Consider the following 25062-nt stretch of genomic DNA (forward strand, 5'->3'; position numbering starts at 1 on the left):
ATATATATACTCTCGACATGTAAATAATGTAGGGAAGCTGCGTATATATATATACGCAGCTTCCCTACATTATTTCTATTATATCATTAAACTGATTTTGTCATCTGTGATATTTCATATTTTTCATATGTTGTATAAATATATTTAATGGTCATACGGGTCATATTTCCATGAATCAAATAAATATTATATAATAAAATGGATTAACGCTGTGTCACTGTTTGTTATCAACTTCATTTCAAAAAAATGCTGATAATATAATATGACATCCAAACTATTGATTGCCATATATATACGTATTCTCCAGATAAGCGAAGGAGAATATTCACCGCGGAGAAACAAAGTTGAAACTTTCCGTGAAAGCAATATCGATAACTTGATTCATTTTAAAATCTAAATTAGTTTCCGTTAGTCTGCCTTTTGATCCTTGTCTTCGTACAAATAGCGTGTATTGCACGACACCAAGCTACAAAATACCGACAGTAGCTAAAACGACACTGTTGCCATCGCTCAGCTGGCTCATATCTAAGCATCATCGTTAATGTCATTCGACATTCTGTGTGAGATACGGACAGACACGTTTCTTTCTGCTTAGTAGAAGCTTTATTTAAGGAGCAACCATGTAAGTATGACAGCAACTTGAAATTTAATTTGTAAATTTAAATGTCACGTATTTATTATTCAACCAACTAATTACCTTAAGTGTTCATTTACAATTCAAAAGTAAAATTTAAATGTTCAAACAAAGCTTATTGATTTTTGAGCGGCTTTTTGATATTGATTTTGATATTTACACTACATCGGGAGTTCGTCACAGTGCACGTAGATGATAAAGGCAACAAGAAGTATATTTCGTAATCTAGGTATTATTACAGGAAATTATTACTTGACTAATGTTATTATTATACATCGGAAGTACATTTTCCTCGCATATCCATAGACCATCGTTCAAAAGTATGTAAACACCTGTTTCTGTTTGACAGAGAGCAATTAAATAAAAATACGACCGAAAGACTCTCTAATAATTCCGGTTATTTGTTATTAATACGATCGTATAGAATACGATTATTCGAGAAAAATATTTCTGAAACATCAATCCGTCATAATAAACTGAAGATTGATCATTTCGAAACCAAGCGTAAAACCATTTAAAAATAAGTAAAATAGAGAAACGACAGCAGTCATTGATTGTGATTTTTAATTATTGAAATTTAGTACCTTACAACATGGACTACTTTCAACTTCTCCTCGGCATTGCTGTAATACTTCTCGCGATCTATTATTACTATACCTCGGTTTATGACACCTGGAAGAATCGTGGCGTACCCGGGCCAAAACCGTCAATGTTTTTTGGCAATTTTGTGGATATTCTCCTTAAAAGACGGGCCGTAGCCACAATTGTGAAAGATTTGTACAACGAGTACAAAAGTGAACCGGTCTTTGGTATATACGAAGGAACATCACCGATTCTTGTTATTAACGACCTAGACTTGATCAAGGATGTTCTCATCAGAGACTTCTCTTTATTCGTGGACAGAGGATTCAAAGTACTTGAAAAGGTATTTCCTTTATTGATTGGTCTGCGCAACAACATTATTGAAAACAGATTTATCGAGTTGATTTGATGTAAAAAGCATCTTGAGTTCAAAGATAAACGAGATGTTTCGGAAATAATAAAATAATCGTACAAACATTATTATTCGGAACAATTGCAAGACTTCCCGAAATCAAAGTGTTTGTAAATTTATCGATATATAATTTCTTGCGTAGATAGAGCCATTGTCGCAGCATCTCTTCCTTTTGGAAGCCAAGAGGTGGCGACCACTGAGAGCAAAGCTATCACCAATATTCACCTCTGGTAAGCTGAAAGAGATGTTCCCACTTATAGTAGAGTGCGCGGGAAATTTAGAAAAATATCTAGATAAGGTAGTAGAAAAGAGTGTGCCAATAGTAGAGTGTCGTGATTTGGCTGCAAAATTCACGACCGACGTGATCGGGAGCTGTGCATTCGGGATCAGCACGAATGCTCTTGAAGATGAGAACAGCGAATTCCGAAGAATGGGCAAACAAATTTTCGCTCCCAATTTAAAACAGACTATTCGAGAATCTTGCAGACGACTTGCACCATTTCTGTTTAAAATAGTTGGTTACTTTTTACGGACGACGGAGGTAAACAACTTTTTCATAAATCTAGTTCGTGACACGATGGAATATAGGAAGACGAATAATATAACAAGACCAGATTTTATTTATCTGCTGATGCAACTGAAAGAACATCCGGAAAAGATGGAAAATGTTGGTGAGTAGGGAATTTGAAAGTACATCTCGAATGAAATCGTGAAAAATACATATATCAATAAAAGATTTATAACAAAAAATTGTGTGTCTTACAGAACTAACCGACTCCTTAATTGCCGCGCAAGCGTTTGTCTTTTTCATTGCTGGATTTGAAACGTCTTCGTCGACGATAGCGCATGCTCTCTATGAATTAGCACAAAATCAGGAAATGCAAGATAAATTACGGCAAGAAATTAGAGATGCGTACAACAAAGATGGTGGAACTCTGACGTACGAAGGTATCAAAGGAATGAAATATTTGGACAAAGTGTTTAAAGGTGTGTGCCAAAGAATATTTAAGTACGTCTACCTAATGAAATCTGTAATAACAATTTATAACAAAAAGAAAGAAACAGTTGATTATTCATAAGATAGTAAAAAGATCATTTATTTATATATGAGAGAATAGATCCGATTCTCGTGAATAAATCCTGTGCTTTATGTTTACGGAAGAAATATTTTTTGTTATTCCATAGAGACACTAAGGAAGTATCCAATACTGACGGTATTAACCAGACAAGCAATGGAGAATTATACGTTTAAAGGCACAAAAATCACCATACCAAAAGAAACAATAGTATGGATACCAATATATGGTATCCAACACGATCCGAATATTTATTCGGATCCTGAGAAATTTGATCCGGAAAGATTTAACGAGGATGCTGTTGCTGCCAGGCATCCTATGAGCTATCTATCTTTTGGAGATGGCCCGCGAAACTGCATTGGTATTTAAATAAAATAAACAAAATATACTCGCAATATAGTATCTTGCTCCCTTATTCTTATATAATGCCATTATTTAATACTATGATAATTATACGATTAATTGTACGACACCGGACCGATGTAATTTTTAAAAATTGCTTTCAGGTGCTCGATTCGCCCATTATCAAAGCAAGGTCGGTCTTGCAACGATTCTGCACAATCACAAAGTCGATGTTTGCGAGAAAACCAAGATTCCATACGAAGCAGACAAAGAGGCCTTTTTGTTATCGCTCAGCGGCGGGGTAAATTTAAAGATAACCAAAGCATAAAATTAATGTAAATAATTATTTAGATATATATTTTTTATCTAATTATACTATTACATCGCGAATCTTGCAATTACCGTCAATTAAGTTATATTATTATGTACAAATTCTTTAGAAACGATCGTATCAGAGAACGAAAATATTTCATTGATAAAGCTTGAAACTTTTGAAACGTAGATATAACAAAATTTCGATGGAAGTATCATTATAGAGTTCGGTTATCGTGAATTTCCATTTACACTGTATTACAAAGATAAGGATAAAAGGACCGACTTTGTTAGCACATAAAAATGAATCGTTATTATAATTAAAAAATTACTCCGAATAAATCTGATACAACCGATAATTTTCCACGCAATTGTTGACTACTCGAAGATAAGAAAGTGTACGAAAAAATAAGCCGTGTAAGCGGCGTACGAAGAAGGCGTTAACCAATTGCTACTAATCAACTGCGTCATATAGAGAGTGCAAAGTAGAAGCAAACTTACATTCATACTATTTCTGGCAGAAACGAGTACAGTCAGTACAGTTTGGCATTGACCGTAGATACAATCCAAACAGTTTCTTTCTTGCAGGAAGCTTTCATCCTCGTATAATTACCCATCTCAACAAGTAAGTGTACAATATCTTACGGTCACGTTACTGCAATGTGTTGACTATATAGCGTGCTGTTGATTATAAATACAGATTGTGCAATTGCGTAGCAGCAAAAATACGTCGAAAAGTTAAAATGTTAGATAACATATATTATAGTTTATATTCTATAGGTTAACATCATTTTTCTTACTTTTATCATCAAATGATACACAGACTTATGCGATAATTATTTTGTTTCAAATGAACGTAGTAATAATTTTGTTTATTACACGCAACGGTGTTATCTGTCGCGCTGAATTATCGGAAAACGAGATTAATTATCAAAAAATATCTGTATATAATCACACAAGCATCATTTACTTTATTTTATATTCCACGTGATGACGATTATTATTAAACGATGAGTTGGAATTTATCGGGGCGTATTTTTACGACAAAATATGATTTACGTGTCACTTATAACTGGATATAATGCTAAAAGACGCAAAATGATTCATTTGTTTTTTCAGATATTAACTGCTTATAGATTGGTATTAAATCTTTATCAGTCGGCATCGATGTTCCTGAACTTCTTTTTTCGTAGCTTATCTCTGCTGCAAGATATCTGCCATAATCAATTTAGTGACAAGTCACTATAGTCGCTTGACTGGTGACACCAGATAGTTTCTTTGTTTATGTCTCTATGATATCTCCGTTTACGTACACCATTTTAATAGTGTCTGATTAAATGAACTTTAGGTAAGCTCCTATAGTCCGAACTATTGCTGCGCTTTAATTCAGTTATGTATATCAATGTCTAATTATAATATGTAAATAATAGGTGCGCTCGTTGTGTGATACGCTCTCACGCGTGACAATTGATAGAGGCTGTAACGTTATTGTGTATTTAAGAGCAAATTTATTCTTATTAACTGAACCAAAAATCGTTAGCGCTAGAGATAAATATATAGATGGACTTCTATTATAGGTCCGACGACCTGGTCGTATGAACTAAATCGTCCCTCGATGGGGTTGATATAAACAGAGTCTCACTGTATGTGCAATTTTCTAATTTGTACAATTAATTTTAAAACGCGCAGATAGTGCTCTTAGTTTAATAGCAAATTACTTGCCTGAAACTCGACTAAATGTCACGAACATTCTAAAGTTATGCTATACGTTTGACAAATTTGTTAAAATTTATGCTATAAATATTTTTGTTTCGTTAAAAGTTTTATAGAGTATAAGTAGCAAAAACAACATCGAGTAAGTACGTTCCACGATTCATCGCTATACTAGTACTAATGATCGTCTGGGCTCGATCATCATTATCTACTTCGAAATACTCATTGCCATTGTGACGCGTCGTGTCGTCACTAATCGTAAGCGCGTGTCTTTCGTTTTCCTGTTGATAGTATTATTATGTGAACTCCACGCGGTTGCGGTTTGTTTATCACAATTGTAGAATATATAGAGACAGTATAGAGACAGCATGTTACAACATAACAATATCTCATCCTGACCGCAAACTGAGGTAAGTTTTTAAAAGCTAATCAAAATTCATCGGTCGTATTCAGCTTGCCCGTTAACGATTTATTTATTCTTTTATCCTTCTGAATGTTCATCCTGTTACGATATCATATAGATACAAAAATTTCGATCATTAATAGTTAAAAATACGTTTTTAATTGCACACTCTATATTTAAAAACTACCCTACAAACACTGATACTTATTCGTTGAAATTAAAGAAATCTCGTTCGACATGGATTATTTTCAACTACTGTGTGGCATTTCCGTACTACTTCTTGCGATCTATTACCATTACTCTTCGTACTACAACTTCTGGAAAAGTCGCAATATACCTGGACCAAAACCAATAATCTTCATTGGTAACTTTCTGGGCGTCCTTCTTAAAAGGGAATCGATGGCCGATTGGATGAAGAGGTTGTACGACCAATATAAGAATGAACCAGCTTTTGGAATATACATAGGAACATCACCATTTCTGATGCCCAACAATCTAGATATGATTAAAGATATTCTCATCAAGGACTTCTCTTTATTCGCTGATCGAGGATTTAAATTATTCGATGAAAAAGTAATTGACAACTTCATTGTTCCTGCGTTACATACACTTTTCAAGTAACTAATTATTATTGCAATTTCTTGCGTAGATAGAACCAATAAATCAAAATCTCATCATGTTAGAAGCTGAAAGATGGAGGCCGTTGAGAGCTAAACTTTCGCCGGTATTCACATCCGGCAAGCTCAAAGAAATGTTCCCACTTATAGTAGAATGCGCGGGAAAATTGGAGAAATACTTGGAAGAAATAGCACAGAAGGATGAACCAGTGGAGTGCCGTGAGTTGACTGCAAAATTCGGGATCGATTCGATCGGTAGCTGTGTTTTTGGACTAAACATGAATGCTCTCGAGGATAAGAACTCTGAATTTCTTCGAATGAGCAAGAAAATTTTTGCACCTAACGCGAAACAGATAATTCGCGATTTTTGTAGAGAATTTATACCATCCTTGTATAAAATAATTGGTTCTTACCTCCAACCAAAGGAAGTCAATGATTTTTTTCTAAATTTATTTATCGATACGGTGAAGTACAGGATGGATAATAACATAATCAGACCAGATTTTGTGCACTTGCTGATGGAACTGAAGAAACACCCGGATAAAGTTAACAATATTGGTGAGCATGAGAATACAGTTTAATATTATGCTTCGAATAAAATTAGATCTTTAGTAATAGCAGATATTTCTATATTGCAATGTCATAATAATGCATAGTAACAAATCTTGTTGTATTTTGCAGAACTCACAAATTCATTGCTTGCTTCGCAAACTTTCGCTTTTTTCGTCGGTGGATTCGAAACATCTTCTTCGACGATGTCGCATGCTCTTTACGAGTTAGCACAAAATCTCGAAATACAAGATAAACTAAGAGAAGAAATTAGAAACGTCTACGACCAAAATAATGGAGTTTTGACATACGCAGATATCAAAAGAATGAAATATTTGGACAAAGTACTTAAAGGTGCGTAGTAGAGGGTAAACTCGCAAAATTATTGAAATATTCAAAGATAATTTTATTAATACGAATGATAATATTTTCTATGCCTTTTCTCCGCAGAAACACTAAGAAAGTACCCGCCATTACCTATGCTAAACAGGCAAGCGATGGAAAATTATACGTTTAAAGACACGAACATTTCCATACCAAAAGGAACAGATATATGTATATCAATATATGCCATTCAGAATGATTCAAATGTATATCCGGATCCTGAGAAATTCGACCCTGAAAGATTTAACGAAGATGCTGTCGCCGCTAGGCATCCTATGAGTTATCTGTCTTTTGGCGATGGACCAAGAAACTGCATTGGTATGCTAATAAAATAATAAAATAATAAAACGTCAAACCGTTGGCATGTGCTTGGATCGTTGGTTTCGATCAGCATGACATTATGGAAGAGATAAATCGTCAACATCTTTTTCCTATCTTCTATCATCTTCTCCCATTTAGAAAACATCTCTTCTATCTTTAACATATAAAATCTTCATGAGTTGGAATTTATTCAAAATTTTCTGCGAAAAGTTTCCTTGCCAAACTTTCAAGCCAAATAAATATATAATTTTTTATAATTATTTGCAGGTGCCCGTTTCGCGCAATATCAAAGCAAGGTTGGACTTGCAACGATTCTCCGTAACCACAGAGTCGATGTCTGCGAGAAAACCAAGATTCCTTTTGAAAATGACATTCATGCCTTTATATCGACGCTGAAAGGAGGAGTGTATTTGAAAATATCTAAGGCATAAAACAAATAATTATTCTTATAATAATTATTATACTAAAAAGAATTTTAAGACACAGAAACAAGACGTTAATAAAATAAATATGACAAAAATTTGATACATTTTGTTGCGGTATTTGAAAGTGATCGGCACAGACGACTAATCGAGATCGATTAAAAATTTAGATGGCTAACCAAAACCCTAATCGGTACATCTCTACTACTTGAACTTTATGGAGTCTTTAACTTTGACCAATTGGTTGCATTGCTGGCATTCTCTCATTTTCAGCTCTCTTAGTACATTCCTTCTTGGAAAGGATGCGACGATTGCAATGTGGAATTTCCGTCAGAACTGAGAAAATCTAACTACTTTCACCTTGATATTGACATACTCTTCAGAGCTTTTATGAATGAACACTGGATGTACAGAATTTTCAATGAAAGAATTAATATATATTCGTACTTCTTATTATACTAATCGTTTGTCATTTGTTACCATTGAATAAAGTAAATTGAGAAAAATCAGAGTCGGATAAGGGTTTAGTAAGTTGCTTTAGTAAATTTTACATGATCCTAAATATGACTGCATAAGGAATTATTACAATAATCTCCGTTATTTTATACGCATTCCATATTTGTCTCGTTGACTGTACTTTTAATCCCATCCTACAAGTACCTTTCAAAATGACAGTTCTGAAATCACTTTCTGTTCGCGGAGAGACATAGAGAATACATTTAATGAACACTTGAACTAAAAGATATTTGTTTAGCCTAAAGGACCTTAACTATGAAAATTCCAAGATTTATGGTGAGATCTTAAGACTATTGAGGGTACACTGTAAAGGTGTGATATCTGGTTGTCATCTTGCCTGCGACGTGGGGCTTGATTTGTGTAGAATCACCGGACTTAACACTTTCGTTATCTGCAAGTCATCATGAGTATGTCTCCGATAATCACCAGAGTATGCTTTTAAAGATCGAAAGCGCCAGTAGATTGACATTAGTCTATTCCACATCATGTTAGGGAAAACATCATTTTTCGCGACTCAGGAATATATCGTCTGACATTAATAAGGTATCTATATACATACATACTTATGTGCGTCTGGAAAAATAATGAGAAGCGATATCAGTTGCTTTGTAATTACTTCATCGAACCTTACATAACGCTTTTAACCACGTTATAAACCTACTTTTATCCGAATAAACCTACTTTTTAATTCTATTGCTTTATATTGTGTATGTATATACATATTTCAGGATGATACCTCAAACAGTTTCATTCAAATGCTGAATGTTAGTTTTATTATTCGATGCATACATATTCGTTTAGCAAACATAGAACGTCAAAAATTATGCAACACAACACTGATAACGATTTCAACGTAATTATACACAGATAACACTAATCTAACAATAGAAATCTACTACATAGATACATATACATAATTTTACTAATTTTAAATAGCACAGCTCGTTAATAATAAAACGAATAGCGTTGACATTTGCCGTTCTCATTTTTTACGCGCAACGAATATTATATCAATTATATTGATATCGCGTGGGGAAAATATTGCGAGTGATGCAGCAGACAGTTTTACGCGTCTGATAATCTGGTTGGTACGAATATTGCTTGATTCACGTCGTATTTAAATACATCTTAAAATAACGTTTTAAAATACCAAAAATGGAACATTTTCATACAATATGCATGTAACGATAACAGATGTATATAAGAATTTATAGTTTCAAAGTTTCAAAGAATAAAGACATTTTCTATCTAATCATCGAATATATTCAATAACGCTGCAATTAGCATTAACAAAAAAGTCAGATACTGTTCATATATTATGTATGTGTTATATTAACAACGCAAATAAGACAATATATTTTATTCATAATTCGACATATATTGCTCAACAAGGACATGTCCCTAAATGCGCGGAGAGGCTAAGCAGGCTTATACGCGCGTTTATTCACGATAAGGATCATCAAAAATATCATCGTATTCACGTGTATCTACCAACACCATAAATACACCCTCAAATTAGGGAAAAATATCGTCAAGGGTCCAGCATTCGACCAACACCGCTTTAACGATATAATTTAACCCCTCTTCTTTTATTCTACGGCGAAAAGAAATGTCTTACAGAATTTTTATAGCACGACATTATAAATTCTTTTTCAGAAGAGAAATTATAATGAGTGGCTTTGAAATTTTGTGCGGGTTAGCCGCATTACTTCTGGCTCTCTATTATTATTCCACGTCAACCTTCGATTTTTGGAAGAGTCGTGGAGTTCAAGGACCAAAGCCTGTATTCTTATTTGGAAACACCATAGACCTGATGCTTGCAAGAATATCAATGGTGGCTTACCAACAGAATCTTTATAAAGTATACAAAAACGAGCCGATGGTTGGGTTGTACATGAGAAGATCACCGGTTCTTGTTCTAAAAGATCCGGAACTGATAAAAGATGTCATGATTAGAGATTTCTCGAAATTCGCCGATCGAGGATTTGCTGTTCATGAAAGGGTATGTTACATTGCATTTGTAAGTGAAGAAATTAGCGATAAAGTATTAATAGCCACTCCATGTTCTTTATCCAAATTTTTTTTTTTCGTACTTGTGATTTATTAATGGTACTATCACAAAGTAAATAAATATTCTTATCGTAATTCTAGACATAAAAATAGATCTCCCGGATAATTCATTGCTTAACGAAGAAATTTCTAATCTTTCATTCTCCGACGATAACGTTATATTTGTCCTGTTTGCTTGAAAGGAAATATTTTGTCGGTTTTTAAGCTGATATCGCGAACTGTTCACAGACAGAACCATTGTCAATGCATCTCTTCAATTTGGAACCAAAAAGATGGCGTCCGTTAAGATCGAAACTCACTCCAATGTTCACATCTGGCAAACTGAAAGACATGTTTGGTCTCATCCTCGAATGTGCAGATCATTTCGAAAAATACTTGGATAAACTGACCGCGGAGGAAGAGCCCATAGATTTTCGCGAGGTAACAGCGAAATTCACGACCGACGTGATTGGTTCCTGCGCTTTTGGAATCGAGATGAGCTCGTTATCGGACGAAGATAGTGAGTTTCGTAAAATCGGCAGACAAATCTTCGCTCTGAACTTCGAGAACGTAATACGGTTAAAACTCAGACTGTACATGTCGAAACTGTACGATTTGTTGGGTTACATTATTCCCGACAGAAGACTTGCTCCGTTCTTTACCAAGCTCGTGACAGACACTATGAAATACAGGAAAGAGCATAACATATACAGGCCTGACTTTATACATATGCTTATGGAATTGAAAGAACATCCAGAGAAATTGGGCGACATTAGTAAGTTTATACCGACAACTTAATTTTAATATCGCATCGCAATTTATGCTAAGAACATACAATCACATTGTATCGAATAATAAGAAAGAAAATAATACGACTCACTTCTCAGTACAATATAATAATTTAATTAACACGAGTGAACTGTATTTCGCAGAATTAACGGATAGCTTATTAACTGCGCAAGCTTTCGTTTTCTTTGCTGCCGGCTTTGAAACTTCGTCGTCGGCAATGAGCAACGCTCTTTACGAACTCGCGCTAAATCAAGAAATTCAAGACAAATTACGTCAAGAAATCAAGGAACATCTCGCGAAACATAACGGAGAGTTGCAATACGAACATGTTAAAGACATGGAATACTTGGAGAAAGTGTTTAAAGGCATGTGTAGCTTTACTTCGAATAGAAAGTTAAAGCTTTACAAAAAAATATAATAAAAGGTCTTTCTTATTTTATCTTCATAGAAACATTAAGGAAGTATCCACCAGGATCTCTATTGCCAAGAAGATCCACTTCCGCCTATACTTTCAGGAACACAAAAGTCAGTATACCGGAAGGTTTAATAATATGGATTCCCATATACTCGTTGCATCATGATGCTGACATTTATCCAAATCCCGACGTGTTCAATCCAGAGAATTTCAACGAAGACGCAATTGAGGCGCGTCATCCGATGACCTATTTACCATTTGGCGATGGACCAAGAAATTGCATTGGTACGTTCAATTATACGAGCATTCCTGTTGAAGTTGTTTGTTTCTGTTTAAATTACCAATTTATTAATTTGCTTCATTTTTATTCCTAGGTGCGCGTTTCGCTATTTATCAAACTAAAGTGGGTCTAATCACGATTCTTCGTAATTATAAAGTGGACGTTTGTGATAAAACTATGATTCCATACGAGTTTTCTAAGACGTCGTTTCTGTTGACGCCGAAGGGGGGAATATATTTGAAGTTAACGAAACTAAAAACATAATTTCAAAGTGAGACATCCTTTAAAGAGACTAATTTTAATCGTATTAACGCCGAATAACAAATTTTTCTATGTTTGTATTGTAAAGTAAATTTTGTAATTGTGATATGGCAATTTTCGTTCTCTGCCATGCAAATATAATGGAATTTAACGTTTTTAAGAGTGTTAATTCATATATTCTCTTTTCCCCATAAATAATCGCACAAGCACGAACGGTACATACGCAACATCATATTCGGTTTGTGTCAAAATATTGTTCTGCGATAGCATCCTCATGTATGTCACTGAAATTCCCCAAGTTCCCCTCCAATAAAATACGGCATCGAGGAAATTTTACGCAGTGGAAATTTTACGCAGTAGAATCTAATCTACACTCTCCTGCCTAAAGATTTCCCCGCTACATACGGACTATGTCCAATATGTTTTGTGTAAATATTTTTGTGTGTGTACAATTTTTGATACACGTATATATACATATATATGCATATCGGAACCTATAAATATGATAATATTTCGAAGAAATTGACCTGCAACAAATATAACATATGACGCTCAATGAAAATTTCTAAGAGAAGTTTTACGTCATGTAGGGCATATATAATGATGCCATATTTAATAATGCACCGAAGTATTAATTCAGTCACCGCGAGAGAATTATTACAAAGTTAAGCAGAATCACATCCATAAAGGAGGAGTACAAAAGAGATCAAAGTATTTGAATCAATAAATATAAATTCATGTATTTATGAATATCAATATATTTATAAAATAGATGCATAGAAAGTGAAATTATTCAATGCTTAAGTGAACAAATAAATAAATAAATAAAAATTGCATAATTCTATTTTTCCAATTTTTATTAAGGCAAGTTTCTGTCATATTCATAATCGAATCGATTCTTACTTGGAAAGTGTTGAGCGAAAGGAGAACATCGACTATACCAAATTATCATTATACATTTCTTTTTTAAGATAATCATTTTTTCCATCTCAATCAATAACTGAAACAGAGAACCATGGCATATTATTTGATAATAATATGCGCTGCCGTTGCAGTACTTCTGGCTTATTATTATATATTAGTATTTAATTTCTGGAAGAAGCGCAATATCTCAGGACCAAAACCAGTATTCTTCTTTGGAAACGTTATAGACATCATGTTTTCCGGAATAGCTTTGCCACAATATATTAAAAAACTTTACGAAACCTATACGGGCAGAATGATTGGGTTATACATGAGAACGACACCCGTACTAGTTTTAAAAGACCCGGAGTTGATCAAGGATGTTCTCATCAGAGACTTCTCGAAATTCACTGACCGAGGATTTAATGTTCATGAAAGAGTATGTATACGTGCGTATAACTTATGAAAATTATTTTTAGAACTTTTCGATACATTTTGAGTCATTACTGCGAGCAAAGTAATGTACATAATTACCGTTTAACATTTATACAATATTTATCTATATTTATATTCATTTACATATCACTATTTACAATCACATTATACTTTATATTGTTACATAAGATTATAGCTAGTCGAATGGTCAAAATTTTCAAATTGCGTTATAAACTGTTTATAGGTCGAACCATTATCGCAGCATCTGTTCAATTTGGAAGCAAAAAGATGGCGTCCATTGAGATCGAAGCTCACTGTGTACACATCTGGCAAATTGAAAAATATGTTCGATCTGATCATTGAATGCGCGAACTATTTCGAAAAATATCTGGATAAAATGGTTGCGCAGGGAGAACCTGTCGATTTTCGTGAGATAACAGCAAAATTTACAACGGACGTGATAGGATCATGTGCCTTTGGGATCAACATGGGTGCACTGTCAGATGAAGAGAGCGAATTTCGTAAAATCGGCAAACAAATTTTCGAACCATCTTTGGAGGCGATAATACGAATGAAATTCAAACTGATGATGCCGAAACTGTACGACTTGTTGGGTTACATTGTGCCTGACAGAAGACTTGCTCCGTTTCTAACCAAGGTCGTCGTAGATACTATGAAATACAGAAAAGAGAACAACGTGTATAAACCTGACTTTATACATACGCTTATGCAACTTAAGGAAGACCCAGAAAAGTTACACGATCTTGGTACGTTTAATAGCGTAATTTACAAAAAATCTGATAAAATATATCCATTAGATATTTGTTAGATAGGTAAAATTATGACGCAATATTAAATCGTATTTTACAGAATTAACAGACTCTTTGATAACCGCACAAGCTTACGTTTTCTTTGCTGCTGGTTTTGAAACTGGCTCGACGACAATGAGCAATGCACTTTACGAACTCGCCCTGAATCCGAAAATTCAAGAGAAGTTACGCGACGAAATCAACGAACACTATAAGAAACACAACGGAGAGTTAAATTACGAGCATATTAAAGATATGGAATACTTGGACAAAGTATTTAAGGGTATGCGTACAACTTTGCTTTGAGAAGAAAAATGAAAAATGAATAAAGTGTCTTTTTTTTCAATGTATTCCTATAGAAACATTAAGGATGTATCCACCAGGAACTCTGATACCAAGAAAATCAAATTCAGAATATATCTTCCGAGATTCGCAAATCAGTATACCGAAGGGTGTGATGGTGTGGATTCCCGTATACGCGATTCATCGTGATCCCGAAATTTATCCGAATCCTGATGTTTTTAATCCGGAAAATTTCACTCGAGATGCCATTGATGCTCGACATCCGATGCATTATTTACCATTCGGCAGTGGACCAAGAAATTGTATCGGTACGTTAGATCGATGATATTTACTTGATGACTACCAGAATTATTAAGAGAAAAGAATTTCCACTTCATACAAATTTCAAACAAGCGCATAAAACTTTTCTTCTAGGTGCACGTTTTGCTGTTTATCAAACCAAAGTGGGTATAATCACGATTCTTCGCAAGTATAAAGTGGACATTTGCGAGAAAACCATGATCCCTTATCAATTTGACCCAAGTGCATTTCTCCTAGCTCCAAAAGGAGGGATTTGTTTGAAGATAACAAAAATATAAACGTAATTCAAAATTACGATGACTTTTTAAAATATATCGATTGTAATCGTTCAATTAAAATCGGTATCCAGTGTGTTCTCTAACAAAGCAGTTTATAATACATTATATATTAATTTATACTTTATATTTTATATTTATATTTTTATTTAGTTACATTTTATACTTTTATACATTTATATTTTAACAATAAATAAGCGATACATATATCCGTAGTATAGTAATCCTTAAACCTATCACGTTTTGCATGCATCGCGATATGGCACAGGGACAAGGAAGATAATGCTCTTTATCACTCATAGTTATACAATGATGTTTTGTTTGTATATAGCGATACATGTGCTTAACTCTACGATTGTGTCGAATCTGTTAAAAACAACCAATCGAGCCCTTATTCCTTCCACAGGACCTTTTTCCATCTCTGCACAATACTTACGTGCCTTTCAACAGTATAAAGTATAACTGACTATAATCTACCATATCATTATAATTAGAATCAATAAATAGTTTCGAATCTGACCGATTAAAAAAAAAAAGGTATTTTTGAAGTTATCTCATAAGCCAAAAATTTCCCTCTTTCTCTCTCTCTCTCGCTCTCTGCCTTATACAGATAAAATAATCTCCGAAATATTATTCATAAATATTCTACCCGAAAAAGTAGAATTTTTCTTAATTAGTGCAATTTATCTAATATTTTTAGGTATGATTCATTCATTCATAGGTATAAATTTAATAATTTAGTTGGTGATGTATCAAATCGTTATAATTGCAACGTAATCACATATGAACACAATTGACAAATATTTTTCTTAATGCATATCACAGCAATGAGGATATAAGCAGCGATGAGAGATTTAGCACATTAACGTGCCATTGACCGCGATCATTTTCAAAAACTACCGGGAGGGAAACAAATTACTAAGGACAGCTGCAAGTCATCATGAACGATAACTGCAAGGACGGTGTAGGTATAAGACTAAGAGACTTTCTACTGCAGGAACCAGTTGCATGTAAAAACGTGTTCAAGAAGCACCTTCGTAACTTTCTCTTTTACTACCGAATAACACAAATAGCAAGACTGTGTATTTATCGTAAGTTGATATATATTTCTGCTTAGTTGTAAACTAACATATAACATATAATTTCCCCCATTCTCAAGTGATTTGTTAAACTTCCAGTTACATTTCTCTTTGGTTTACATTTATGGTATACTTTTCGAATCATCAAGCCTAACATCTGTAATATTTAACATTTAGGCTTAAAACCTACTCACTCAAACTCTCTTATATTCCTTTTAAACCTCAATAACATACAAATTCAAATAGAAACATAAAATAAGAAACTCTAACAATATAAAATGTAAGAGTGCAGGAATATAATATAAAACTTAAATTGATATTAAATTAATTAACATTTCAAATCAACTAGGAATTCATTCATCGACTTGCTTCTTCGATTTTGTTTGCCAAAAAATTTGCTAATAAATATATATTTAACGAACAATTATTCATAAAATCGATATTCGTCAAGTTTCATCATAAGTCTTTATCGCAATCTAAATCCCACGAGCAGTACTTCAAACGATTACTATTATTATCACACAAAAATTATCTCCTAAAAACTAAAAGTACTCTAACTATAAAAGTACTTATCACCCTAACTTGTCAAGTTTTCTTTCTAGACGGCTGTACCTGCATAAGATATTTTCAGAATAATGTGATATCTACCTGCCTATTTTTAGAATAATTTTACTGCATTTTAATTGCTATGTACGTTCTCGCTGTTTTATCTAATTTATGACTCATAGTAACTCTTTGTTATTTGTAAATTTTTGTCGTCAAATTTAGCATCATTTGCTTAAAACATTTTCTTTTATTCTCTATAAACTAGAGAGTTAAAATGATTTAATTTGCTCGATACGATATGGGTAGTACCTCGATTATTCAAACATTTTTCGCCCCGATTGATGTTTAACTTATTCTACTATCTGTCTGATCTCATTTTCTCAAACATAAATATTCTTCACCTCGCACTTATCTTAAAGAGCTATTTATCTACTTGACTAGGAAAAAGAAAAAATAATTTTTCACACAAGTAAATGTTACTTATTATATTAAGTCTAATAACAGTTATCTATTCTACAAAAGTAAATACAAATACGTATCATACATATTCTATATAAAATAATATAATAATCGTTAGAAATCTTCAACGTAACATCTTTAAAATAGTTCGCAACTACTGATTTCAGATCATCGAGCAAAATGACCAACTATTTCGAAATTCTATGCGGCATGGCAGCATTGCTTCTTGCTCTCTACTACTATGCCACATTGACTTTTAATTTCTGGAAAAATCGCGGAGTAATTGGGCCACAACCTCTACCATTCCTTGGTAACACCAATGAACTTATGTTCGCGAGAAAATCAATACCTCACTATCTCATGGAAATTTACGATACCTATAAAAACGAACCAATGGTTGGTTTGTACATGAGAAGATCGCCTCTGCTTATTGTGCAAGATCCAGAATTCATCAAGGATATTTTAATCAGAGACTTCCCCAAATTTGCGGACCGAGGATTCCATGTTTATGAAAGGGTAAGCGAAATTATAAGTTCGATTTTCAGAAATAAATCAATGTAATCCTTAGTGCAATAAACAAGTCCGATTTTAGCTCGATATATTGTATAACTTAATTTGTCAAATTAATTAATTCATAGACGGAACCGCTATCTCAAAGTATCTTCAACTTGGAATCAGAAAGATGGCGACCATTGAGAACTATGTTCTCGCCGATATTCACATCCGGCAAGTTGCGAGAAATGTTTTACCTTATAATCGAGTGCTCGCAGCACCTGGAGAAATATTTGGACAAGCGTGTGGAGAAAGGAGAGCCTATCGAATGCTGCGAGGTAACGGCAAAATTCACAACTGACGTAATCGGTACATGCGTCTTTGGTATCGAGATGAGCGCAATGGCAGACGAAGACAGCGAATTCCGTAAAATGGGCAGGGAAGTATTCGCTGTGAATGTGGAAAACGTCATTCGACAGAAGATGAAATTGTTCATGCCAAAGTTGTACCATTTGCTCGGTTATATAATACCCGATCGAAAGTTAGCACCATTCTTTATAAAAATTGTGACTGACACTATAAAGTACAGGAAGGAGAACAACATCGTTAGGCCAGACTTTATCAACATGCTGATGGAGGTGCAGAAACATCCGGAGAAGTTTGAAAACATCGGTACGTCTTACAGACATTTAATTCTATAACAACGATTCATTTGCCAAATAGATTTAAAACGGATGAAAATTTGCTAATCGATGTAAATTGATCGTGCGATGGCAATTCTTTCCAGAACTGACAGATTCGCTACTCACAGCGCAAGCGTTCATATTCTTCGCAGCGGGTTTTGAAACTTCCTCTATGACTATGAGCAACGCTCTTTACGAATTAGCTTTGCATCAAGACATACAAGACAAGCTTCGCGAGGAAATCAAAGAGCATTGTTGCGAGAATGATGAAGAGTTGAAATTCCAAGATATCAAAGGAATGCAATATTTAGAGAAAGTATTCAAAGGTATTTTTAATTCTTCTTTAATTCTGACTTTATCTAATCGAATCTATTTCCAATTAATACGATATATCTACGATGTCTAATTAAATTTTATATTTATACAAGCATCATTGATATTATTAGATCGCCATAATTTGGGTACACAACACACACGCATACAAATATGACGCGTTATCGTCTACTAATTAAATATTACTTATCATTATATTAATTATATCGTTGCTATTAATATCATACACTTCTAATCTAATCTGTAATTCTCTCGACTTAAACTATATTTTTAATTCGATCGACCTTCGAGCTAACATACTTTCGTAGATTTACATTTTTTAACAAACGTACGAATTCTAATGATTTATTCTTTTTTTACAGAAACGTTGAGAATGTATCCGCCAGGAGCATTCATACCGCGGAGAACGAAATCGACCTACACCTTCAACAATACGAAAGTTACGATACCACAGGGAACACTGATATGGATACCAGTGTTTGCGATTCATCGTGACCCAGATATTTATCCGAATCCTGATTTATTTGATCCCGAAAGGTTCAATGAAGACGCCGTGGCTGCCCGACACCCTATGCATTATTTACCATTTGGCGATGGTCCAAGGAATTGCATCGGTATGTAAATTGCATAACCATTTTTATTTTTGCATGATTTAGAAAGTTTAGAATTGATTAGAAAAGGAAACTGAATAACATTTAATATTAATAATCTATCGTTCCTTTCTACTTCCATCTGTAACTTGTTAAATTCACTCGTCAATGAATTACAAATGTTCACAATTATTAATCAATTTTTCGTACTGTATTATTTCTAGGTGCACGTTTCGCAAATTATGAAACCAAAGTTGGACTAATTACGATTCTTCGCAACTACAAGGTAGAAGTCTGCGATAAGACGGTAATTCCCTACGAATTTGACCCAGGCGCGTTTGTGACAGCACCAAAAGGAGGAATATACTTGAAAATAACGAAAATATGAAGCGAGTGCTGAAAAATTCTGTTGGATAATTTTTAAATTTGCTCAAGCATCATATATTTATGTAAATTTCGCAAAAACCTAGTTCGTGTTACGGACATGCAAATAATCGTTTCTAGTCAAAAGAAATAGATATGGGTACTCTTGTTATTTAGATTAGAATCATCGTTCTAGTAATCTGTTTATTCGAGTAACGTATAAGTTTCTTTATTGTAAATTTAAACATCTATTTATATATCCATATCTTTCCCATTGTTTCACACTTAACTATAAAATAGGATTAGGATTAAATAACTTATACCGTTATTAATGTAAATGAAAATTGTAATCTGAAAGATTTGCAAGTGCCTTTAATAAACAAAATGTTTAAAATGTTTTTGCCTATTTTAAGGAATTCCTAAAAATTTGAACAATATAAATCAATAATTGATGTTAAAAATTATTTGATAAATATCGATATCTCATCCATCTCAACTATTTCGATGATCTTTGAGCGTGTTGAAGAAATCAACATCTCAAACATGCCGATAATTGTGCATCCGTGGTAATTTATTAAAAAGTTGAGAATGAAAAATATAAGATACGAGAAGGTGGAAAACTGACTCGTAGCTGCTATCCTTATTATCATTATTTAAGAGAATTATATCTACGTATTACATATTATTTAAGCGAAGATTAGATCGAAGTAAATAACGCCGATAACAAAATTGTTAATAATTGTAGTAAAAATGAACTTCTTGTTCTATGAAATTCAGTCCAATGTCCTACTACAACGAATCATCAATTTCCTTTATTGAATGATTCACTTCTTCTTATCAATTCGTAAGATGCGTTAATTCGATACACACATTTTCCCTTCTAAAATTTTCTATAGATAAGATTAGTGGCATGAACTCAATTGCAGAGCCTCGATATCGTTCCACTAATGTTCAGTGTTTCTCTCAAATTTTGTTAATAAATATTCAAATCTAGGCGTTTATATAACATTGTTTCCTGATTTATATACATACTACAGATTTTAAAAGAAATGACATCCTGAATGCATTATAAATACTGCTTTTAATTACAAAACAAACCGATAACAAATACGAAGAGAATTTCAATTTTATTGACGGTACCTATGTAATTATAAAACGTGTGTATTTGTATTTTACACGTAAACGATACAATTCCACGAATATTTGTTATCGTTACTTGTAACAGCTTTAATTTTTGTTTTCAAGAAGATAATGTGCAATGTATTAAAAAAAAAAAATCGGTCTGACGAAAATTTCGCGAAATGTCAAATATGAAACATTTGATTAAAGAACGTGGCCTTGTAGGAATCTAATTCAGAAGAGAGAGATAGAAAGAGAGTAAAGTTTATAGTGAGAAATAATCATAAAAAAAGCATCCAAGACTTCGTAGTTTGTAGTATTCTGTATTCTTCATTCATACAATCAATATTTTCGATGTGATATCAAATCCACCAGATTCTTCGGTTAACGTGAAATAATATTTACATTTGCCTTGCATCCTTTGTGGGACTTCGTTTGTGGGATTGAGCTACCTACGCACGTTGAAGTAACATCAGTACCGATTACATATCATTATATAATCATCATGTGCAATTAATGAGCGAAGTCATACAGATACTATTTTATGACCATAATGCGTTTCTGCATTAGCGTAACTGATACTGTTCTATGTATCACAACATGTTTCAATGCATTTCAGCGGTTTTACTTCAATTATTATATATGAATATGTATAATGAATAGAAGATAACATGACAATAAATACAAGATTGTATACGATGAAAAACAAGATACAGAAGGAATACTTGAAAAAACTCGTTACACAGCCTTGTTTTGAAGTGGAGAGGAAACCCATCGAATATCATTTGTAAGCGTGAAAAATTTCCATACTTTTCATGGAAAGAATTGTCTTTATGGCTTACATCGATTACATTGATTTGATACATCGTTGATTGTATTACATCGATTTGTACAACACCCTGTATATTTAGAAGGAAACTTACACAACAGGGCATTGACATCGTAAACGCAAGTCATTACAATTTGTTTGTTTCTTTCGGAGAATCGGAGAATCGATAAAAAATCTTCTCACTATAAACACGCGGGAGATAAACATTTGTTAAAACTCGTAGAAAAATAGCTTCTATGTTAATTAACGAGATAACGAGCGGAGAGATACGTGATTACTTATAAAATTAACTTTCCATATCCTTGAACAATGAATAAATAAAACCATCGTCATGTTCGCAGAACTTTGTGTAGATACAAGTTATATCGAAATATGTTGCGTGAGATGATTCAGCCTGATTAACTCTATTTACTTAACATACTCAGCAGCAAGAAAACGCAAGTTCATGTTCTTCCTGTGGCAGATATGTGGACTGTAAGCATTAAGAGCTAAAAATCTAGTCTATACACATTTGATACGAATATTCGTGCTCCAGCATTATAAATTCCAGGAGTGATATGTTCTCGGGAGAGTATTACACAGCAGTTCGCTTAACGACGTCAGTCTACGACGAACCTTCGTCGGAACAGAAATTGACGATACATCGACATGGCTGACTATTTTCAAATACTAAGTGCGATCGTCGCAGTTTTTCTTGCTGTGTATTATTACTTAACATCTACGTTTGATTTTTGGAAAGATCGTGGCGTTGTCGGGCCTCGACCTATACCAGGTTTCGGAAATATCAAAGATGTTATGCTGAGAAAGATCAGTATAGGTGACTATATAGCACGCCTGTACGAGAAATACAAAAACGAACCAATGATTGGAATATTCGTGAGAGGAAAGCCTTCGCTTATTCTGTGCGATTTAGATCTCATCAAGGACGTTTTAATCAAAGACTTCTCTACGTTCAACAATCGGGGACTGAATGTTTCTGAACGGGTATGTACAATGTACACTATCGTTCAAAGATATATGTATTAATATATTTTTCAACATATTTTTCAACAAGACTCTACGAGATTAATCGTTTCAACTTAATTTTAATCGCAGACTGATCCATTGGCTACAAATCTCTTTAACGTAGAAGCGAGAAGATGGAGGCCTTTGCGAACGAAACTCTCACCAGTATTTACTTCCGGTAAACTAAGGGAAATGTTTCCCCTGATATTAGAGTGTGCCGAAAATTTGGAACAATGCTTGGAGAAGATTGTGGAAAAAGGAGGCTTCGTGGATTGCCGCGAAATAACAGCGAGATTCTCTACTGACGTTATTGGAAGCTGTGTTTTTGGTATCAACATGAATGCGCTGTCAGACGAAGAGAGTGAATTTCGAAGAATAGGAAGAAAGATCTTTGACCAAAATTTGAAAATGATCCTCAGGATAACCTTTCGAGATACTTTTCCACGGTTGTATAACTTTCTTTGGTTCTTGATACCACAATCGGAAGTAAGTATATTTATTACAAAACTGGTCGCGGATACGATGAAATATAGAGAAGAAAATAACATCGTTAGGCCGGATTTTATAAACATGCTGATGGAACTGAAGAAGCACCCGGAAAAATTAGCGGATATTGGTAAGCCAATTAATTGTATCTTTAAATAGGTTTTTAATTACTCAGTCATCTTTATGCGAGAATTAATGACAAATTGAGATTGGACAATTGCTTAATTAAGCAAACTGCTACGTTTAATATAGATAACATTGTAGCGCAGAATACTGATGAATTATTAATTAAAGTAGTACAATATAATTAATTCATTATAATATATATCTCATGTTCTATCATAATTTTATGAAATTTTATAGAGTTAACGGACACAATTCTCGCTGCGCAAGCTTTTGTCTTCTTCGCGGCTGGATTCGAAACGTCTTCGACGACCATATCGCACGCACTTTACGAAATGGCCCTCAACCCTGATATACAAGATAAACTTCGGAGAGAGATAATAGAATTCCATGTAAAAAGTAATGGAAACCTGAAATACGAACAAGTCAAAGAAATGAAATACTTGGACAAAATATTCAAGGGTACGTTGTTGTTAAACGTTTTATCAATAATTTAACTGCGAATGTTCATGCATTTAACCCCGAAATTAACGCGTGAAATCAATTACTAAATATTAAAATTACGCCATAAAAATTGTAGAAATAAAAATATTTATCCATGTATTAAAATTACGCGTATCTGCTTTTGTTAAACAGAAACGCTTAGAAAGTATTCGGCAGGAACGCTTCTAAGGCGACAATGCAACGCGAATTACACCTTTAGTGGTACAAAGGTAACGATTCCTAAGGGTACCGAAGTATTTATTCCCGTGTATGCGATTCAAAGGGATTCCAATATCTATCCGGATCCTGAGAAATTCGATCCGGAAAGATTTAACGAAGACGCGGTAGCTGCCAGACATCCGATGTGCTATCTACCGTTTGGCGATGGACCAAGAAATTGCATTGGTAAAGCAAGAACAGATATTGAATTAAATGATTGTTCTTAATTTGTTTTGTGTCCACGTAACGAATTTGATTATTGTTTCAGGAGCACGTTTTGCGATTTATCAAACTAAAATGGGTCTGATAAAAATATTACACAAGTTCAAAGTTGATGTTTGTGAAAAGACAATAACTACTTATGTACATAACCCGAATTCCCTTACATTGTCTCCTAAGGGTGGAATTCACTTGAAAATAAGCAAAGTAGAAAGTTGAATTTATTACTTGAACGGTAGCTATTCATAGATTTTAACTTCAAACATAACGTAACATATTTTTTATTTGTCGCTTCAAGATTTTGTATTTTGCACTTCTTGATTATTCTATAATAAAAAAAAATTATAAAAACGTACTAGGCTATTCTTCTGCGAAGAAATTGATAAAAACACTGTTTATTATTATTCTAATTATTGCTATCATATTTGTAAATACGAAATATTTTTTAATAAATTCAAATATTTACTATAATTTGTAGTAAATGTGCTTCTACAAACTTATTATCTATAACGGATCTGTTTCAACAATGTAATGAAATATTAGAAAAATGTTTTCTCCAAAAATCTGGCGAATCTGACGAATCCATACATATCCGTACATATTACCAGAATCACATTATAGTACTAGAGAAATTAATGGGAATAGAAAGACTGGGCATTTCCAACTATGGAAATGTTTTTTCCTCCGAGAGAATGACATTTTCTTTTTGCATGATATGCACTTAGATAAACGCTATGGAATCTGGGTTTAGTAGGAAAAATGTCGACATCCTGGAGTCTGCTCTACTAACAGATTTTGTAACGCTACTGTAGATCGCGGTTTGGCTATTATTCAAAATAAATATCTGAATTATCATTCTTTGATTTGTAATTGTTTGTTACTATGTATTCTAGTCATTTTTAATTCCCGTGCAATAGTATTTTGTTTAATCA

The 25062-nt window shown here is 33.6% G+C and overlaps 4 protein-coding genes across 5 annotated transcripts; all 4 read left to right on the forward strand.

The window, feature by feature from the left end:
* The first annotated feature begins 875 nt into the window (after positions 1-875).
* On the forward strand, positions 876-8278 carry LOC100647549. Its single transcript, XM_048411546.1, has 12 exons — positions 876-954; positions 1216-1559; positions 1771-2299; positions 2394-2615; positions 2814-3065; positions 3211-3371; positions 4478-4589; positions 5698-6047; positions 6124-6649; positions 6773-6994; positions 7091-7342; positions 7613-8278. Exons 1-12 carry the CDS (start codon positions 894-896, stop codon positions 7774-7776), a joined length of 3195 nt encoding a protein of 1064 aa, XP_048267503.1. The 5' UTR covers positions 876-893; the 3' UTR covers positions 7777-8278.
* A 381-nt stretch (positions 8279-8659) lies between these two features.
* Positions 8660-12232, forward strand: LOC100647234 (probable cytochrome P450 6a14). The gene is made up of 6 exons (XM_003400078.4): positions 8660-8826; positions 9940-10285; positions 10582-11107; positions 11265-11486; positions 11570-11821; positions 11911-12232. The coding sequence occupies exons 2-6, from the start codon at positions 9953-9955 to the stop codon at positions 12078-12080; spliced, it is 1503 nt and encodes a 500-aa protein (XP_003400126.2). The 5' UTR covers positions 8660-8826; positions 9940-9952; the 3' UTR covers positions 12081-12232.
* Positions 12233-12622: 390 nt separating this feature from the next.
* Positions 12623-20044, forward strand: LOC100647041 (probable cytochrome P450 6a14). Its single transcript, XM_048411547.1, has 10 exons — positions 12623-13419; positions 13660-14182; positions 14286-14507; positions 14584-14835; positions 14942-15102; positions 17334-17702; positions 17825-18350; positions 18466-18687; positions 19057-19308; positions 19509-20044. Exons 1-10 carry the CDS (start codon positions 13093-13095, stop codon positions 19670-19672), a joined length of 3018 nt encoding a protein of 1005 aa, XP_048267504.1. The 5' UTR covers positions 12623-13092; the 3' UTR covers positions 19673-20044.
* Positions 20045-21932: 1888 nt separating this feature from the next.
* Positions 21933-24485, forward strand: LOC100646677 (probable cytochrome P450 6a13). Of its 2 annotated transcripts, XM_048411355.1 has the most exons (6): positions 21933-22069; positions 22146-22579; positions 22691-23216; positions 23450-23671; positions 23846-24097; positions 24180-24485. In XM_048411355.1, the coding sequence occupies exons 2-6, from the start codon at positions 22244-22246 to the stop codon at positions 24347-24349; spliced, it is 1506 nt and encodes a 501-aa protein (XP_048267312.1). In that variant the 5' UTR covers positions 21933-22069; positions 22146-22243; the 3' UTR covers positions 24350-24485. The 2 variants fall into 2 exon arrangements, with proteins under 2 accessions (XP_048267312.1, XP_012170855.2); XM_012315465.3 differs by having other exon boundaries at positions 22025-22579.
* Positions 24486-25062: the final 577 nt, after the last annotated feature.

Source organism: Bombus terrestris, chromosome 13 (genome assembly GCF_910591885.1).
Source record: "Bombus terrestris chromosome 13, iyBomTerr1.2, whole genome shotgun sequence".
Taxonomy (NCBI): domain Eukaryota; kingdom Metazoa; phylum Arthropoda; class Insecta; order Hymenoptera; family Apidae; genus Bombus; species Bombus terrestris.

Coding starts and splice junctions, on each gene's coding strand:
- LOC100646677 (XM_048411355.1), top strand. CDS start 22,244: ATGGCTGACTATTTTCAAATACTAAGTGCGATCGTCGCAGTTTTTCTT. Junction 22,580..22,690: donor GACTGAATGTTTCTGAACGG/GTATGTACAATG, acceptor TTTTAATCGCAG/ACTGATCCATTGGCTACAAA. Junction 23,672..23,845: donor CTTGGACAAAATATTCAAGG/GTACGTTGTTGT, acceptor TTTGTTAAACAG/AAACGCTTAGAAAGTATTCG.
- LOC100647234 (XM_003400078.4), top strand. CDS start 9,953: ATGAGTGGCTTTGAAATTTTGTGCGGGTTAGCCGCATTACTTCTGGCT. Junction 10,286..10,581: donor GATTTGCTGTTCATGAAAGG/GTATGTTACATT, acceptor AACTGTTCACAG/ACAGAACCATTGTCAATGCA. Junction 11,822..11,910: donor TGGACCAAGAAATTGCATTG/GTACGTTCAATT, acceptor TTTTATTCCTAG/GTGCGCGTTTCGCTATTTAT.
- LOC100647549 (XM_048411546.1), top strand. CDS start 894: ATGTTATTATTATACATCGGAAGTACATTTTCCTCGCATATCCATAGA. Junction 955..1,215: donor CCATAGACCATCGTTCAAAA/GTATGTAAACAC, acceptor ATTGAAATTTAG/TACCTTACAACATGGACTAC. Junction 4,590..5,697: donor TATCTGCCATAATCAATTTA/GTGACAAGTCAC, acceptor TTGAAATTAAAG/AAATCTCGTTCGACATGGAT.
- LOC100647041 (XM_048411547.1), top strand. CDS start 13,093: ATGGCATATTATTTGATAATAATATGCGCTGCCGTTGCAGTACTTCTG. Junction 13,420..13,659: donor GATTTAATGTTCATGAAAGA/GTATGTATACGT, acceptor AACTGTTTATAG/GTCGAACCATTATCGCAGCA. Junction 17,703..17,824: donor GATTCCATGTTTATGAAAGG/GTAAGCGAAATT, acceptor ATTAATTCATAG/ACGGAACCGCTATCTCAAAG.